Source organism: Martes martes, assembly GCF_963455335.1.
Source record: "Martes martes genome assembly, chromosome: 10".
In the NCBI taxonomy this organism is placed as follows: domain Eukaryota; kingdom Metazoa; phylum Chordata; class Mammalia; order Carnivora; family Mustelidae; genus Martes; species Martes martes.
In genome coordinates, this window is record NC_137898.1 from 72171199 (window position 1) to 72175493 (window position 4295).

At 45.5% G+C, this 4295-nt stretch overlaps 1 protein-coding gene across 1 annotated transcript; it reads right to left on the bottom strand.

The window, feature by feature from the left end:
• Window positions 1-351: 351 nt before the first annotated feature.
• Window positions 352-1086, bottom strand: LOC308351665 (ferritin heavy chain-like). The gene is given in 2 exon segments (XM_080817516.1): window positions 352-583; window positions 586-1086. Coding segments are annotated over 2 exon segments (552 nt in total). The 5' UTR covers window positions 1054-1086; the 3' UTR covers window positions 352-499.
• Window positions 1087-4295: the final 3209 nt, after the last annotated feature.

A 4295-nucleotide genomic window follows, 5' to 3' on the forward strand; every position in this document is an offset into this window, starting at 1 on the left:
CTGGGTAGCTGGCATTGAACTCTGAGCAGGTACATGCTGAGCATGTAGGTTTGGTTTATTCGGCTTCCGGATGGTGGTGGAGGAGGACATCAAGGGGGCGGCACCCCTGTCACCTTCAGGCACTCCCTCCTTCCTGATAATTTTAGTTTCAGGAAAGGGAATTCAAGTTAGAAATTTCAATAATAGAATATATCTGACACAATAAGGCTTTTCAGAATTCTTGATGATTCAATAAACTCCTGGCCTCAAAATCTAGACCGGGGCAAGTCTTTTCAACTTACAGCTTGAAAACATGTATTTGGAAAATGAAACAATTGCAAACAATTGCAAAAAAAATTTTTTTTGGGGGGGGGGTACCAAATTACTTTATTTGAAGGAATGGTACAAATGAAAGAAGTTAAGTAGATGTTTTGGTACAACTTATAAAAAAGGTAAAGGTAACCCCAACATGCATGCACGGCCTCAGGGACCAGGTGGCTCTGGGAAGACAGCCTAAGGCTTAGCTCTCACTGTCACTGTTTCCCAAGGTGTGCTTATCAAAGAGATACTCTGCCATGCCAGATTCGGGAGCCCCCATCTTGCGCGCAGGTTGGTTACGTGGTCACCCAATTCTTTGATGGATTTCACCTGCTCATTCAGGTAATGAGTCTCAATGAAGTCACACAAATGGGGGTCATTTTTATCAGTGGCCAGTTTGTGCAGTTCCAGTAGTGACTGATTCACACTCTTTTCCAAGTGTAATGCACACTCCATTGCATTCAGCCCGTTCTCCCAATCATCACGGTCTGGGTTCTTGATATCCTGCAGGAAGATTCGGCCGCCTTGTTGGTTCTGCAGCTTCATCAGTTTCTCAGCATGTTCCCTCTCCTCATGAGATTGGTGGAGAAAATATTTGGCGAAGTTCTTCAAAGCCACATCATCGCGGTCAAAGTAGTAAGACATGGACAGGTAGACGTAGGAGGCGTGGAGCTCCAGGTTGATCTGGCGGGTGATGGCGGCCTCCGAGTCCTGGTGGTAGTTCTGGTGCACCTGCGAGGGGGACGCGGTCGTCATGGCGGTGGCTGGGGAGAGGCGGCGGCGGGCAGCGGCTGCGGGCAGCGGCTGCGCGGCGCTGGAGCGGCGACGGGGGACCTTGGAGCCGTCCAAGGGCGCTGTGAGGAGATGGCGGAGGGCTGGCTCTGAGCGGCCGGCAGGGGCGAGGGGACGAGTGCCGGGTTCCGTCCAAGCACTGTTGAAGCAGGAACCTGCGGCAACTCTCTGCGGAGAGTGTCTGTGGTCATAAAGGGGTCAGCCTCTTAGACCTGGGATCCCGTTGAGGAAATAACTCAGGCTTCCTATGTTACATACTCACCTCTCAGAGAAAGTAACAGTCTCTCAGTATTACAGGAAAGGAGGTCCAGCTCAGCTTTGAGTATCTTATTCAAAACTCAATCATTTATTTCACAAACATTATTTGAAGTTTTACTGTGGTCCAAATACAGTGTTGGGTGGTCAGGATAGATTTATCTGGAAGGAGGTGTGAGGGCATGACCCTGGGCTTGACAGTTTGATTCTTCCTTGCCTGCTGCATGTTTCAACCAAATAAAAGTTTCTTTACTCCAGGCATGAAAAAAAGAATGAGGCAACCATTAACATCATAAACTATGAAAGTGGCAACAACTTCCCTCCACCCAGACCAACACTCTGGGTCCCAAATCTGTAAACATCGTGATTTTGGGGGCACCTGGGTGGCTCAGTGGGTTAAAGCCCCTGCCTTCAGCTCGGGTCATGATTCCAGGGTCCTGGGATCGAGCCCTGCGTTGGGCTCTCTGCTCAGCGGGGAGCCTGCTTCTTCCTCTCTCTCTGCCTGCCTCTCTGCCTACTTGTGATCTGTCTGTCAAATAAATAAAATCTTAAAAAAAAAATCATGATTTTGTCCTTTCCCTTGGAGGCTATGGCTGAGGGCAGATGTCGTTTTTGAGTTTCTGTCTAGGATGTGCTGGTCTGCTGGTAGAGTTGAGTCTCAGGACTATATACAGATTGGAAGTTGTCTTTTACTTACGTGGCAACCAATCAACATTTCCTGTTGAATTAGGGTTCCTGGCAACCTGAGGTTGTGAATTAATGAGGAAATGTCCCCCTTTTAGTTTAGAGGCTTGAACAGACTGATGTTTTTTGCTGATATCACTTCAACTAAAGTTCTGAAAGGTTACATTTTGATATGACCATTGGCCTGTGAAGAGTTGTGCTGCTCGTAAGTGCTTTTATTGAAGGCTATCCTTACATTAGCTTTACATTTTGTTAAATTGTGTGGGTAATAATGTCAGTGGTTGTCTGTTTTCAAGAATGAAGTCTTTTGCATGTTAAAACTATTGTACACTACTATATTATAATTAATGACAGAGAGTCACTATGAATACAGTACCACTTTGAAAGGAGTATGAGACATGCGTGTGAGACATTGATGTAGGCTATAGTGGTGGTTAATACACAGAAGAAGGATTCTGTGGCCCCTTGAAATAACTCTGCAGCTCCCTTGAAATCCTTGGCCTTCAGGCTGGGAGCTGCAGCACATTGACACTGCTTCCCAGCTTTGTTTTCTTTCTTTTTGGAGCTTTTTAACAAGCCACAAGGTATGCTGTCGGAGCTGCTTAGCCATTAGAGGAAATTTAAAAAATCCAATAAAACAAGAAATGCAACTTGACCACTTTGGTCTAAGCAAAGCAATAACTATTTAATGGCCAGGAAATTTAATTGTGGAGACATTTTTTTTTTTTTTTAATAGCAGTAGATGTGATTACACTTGTGCTCTGTGTTTCCGTGGCCAGCTGTGAAAAGCCATTTGTCATTGCCTGGCTCTCTGGGTCACCTGTCTGCTCCTGCTGTCAGAGGCATCGCTAACCAGCCCAGATTCAAACACGCTTGATTGACCCCAGTGAAGTTCTAACAAGTCGCCTTCTCGGTAGTTTGTGAGGAAGAGAAAAACGTGAAGCTTATTCAAATTTTGAGTACTTTGGTTCTACTATTTCAGAAGGTAGATGCCTGCCTTAACTTAGTCTCAAATAATATGAAGTCTTACCTGACTGTACAGTTGATTCTTTTTTTAATCAGGCTGAGGTGTGGGTGACCTCAAAGCAGCTGAGTTGGCTAGACATTTGTTCCTACTCCCATGCTTAAAATCCCAGAGTGAGAATGTTCTCTCAGGCTGGAGATTAAGTTTTGTCAAATTTTGAATATTCTCAGTCTGTGTTACGTTTAGAGCATAACCATTCACTTCTCTTTTAGTCTGAAGGAGTGTGCTGGGGTCTTCGTTGAGAGCAGAGTTTCTAGTATTTTTTTTTAAAGATTTTATTTATTTATTTGACACAGAGAGAGAGATCACAAGTAGGCAGAGAGGCAGGCAGAGAGAGTGAGGGAAGCAGGCTCCCTGCTGAGCAGAGAGCCCGATGTGGGGCTTGATCCTAGGACCCTGAGATCATGACCTGACCTGAAGGCAGAGGCTTAACCCACTGAGCCACCCAGGTGCCCCGAGAGCAGAGTTTCATTAGGGAAGGAAACTTGCTCCCAGTAAGTACTGAGAGGTATGGAGGGGAAAGGATGCCAGAGACCAGGGAGCAGGATCGCAAGGGGTAGACACAGCTGGTAACTACCAGGCACATGACATTTCTATGCATACTGCTTTATGACTGTGGGCTTCTTAGGTATATCTCAGGACATTATGGATCTTTCTTCCTTTTTGGAGAAAGCAACAGCAATGTGATCATTGGAGACCTAACCTGGAGTACTACCTCTGCCACTTGGTACATATGTGGGAAATAATGCTATCTCACGGGAGCATCAGTGTTGGAGAAGGGGTATAGCCATCATCTTCTGAGAATTGATACTTTTTAAGTGTAGCAAGATGGAATTTTCTGTTCCCCTCATCCTCCTTTTCTTCCTCTTTATCCCTGGAAGAATAAAGACTTTTTAGTAGGGAGATTATGTTATTAGTAGCATTCACTCTAAGCAAGATAAAGATTTTACTGCTTTGAAGATGTCCCACTTTGAAGATTAGCTGAGCTTGCTAGGGCGGGGAGGATGGTAATTAAAGGAGTGGATTTTTGTGTCAGATTACCTGAGTTTGGATCCTGGCTTTATCACTTGCTGGTCATGAAACTTGGGGTCAGTTACTCTCGCTGAACCTCAGTTTCTGTAAAGTGGAGATAGTAGCGTGTCTGTCTCCTTGATTGAGCTTGTGGACCTCTGGAGCTGGGGCCTGGGAAGAGAGCTGACAGGTAGAAAAGATGAGGGGAAGAAGAAAGAGGAAAGGCCTCTAA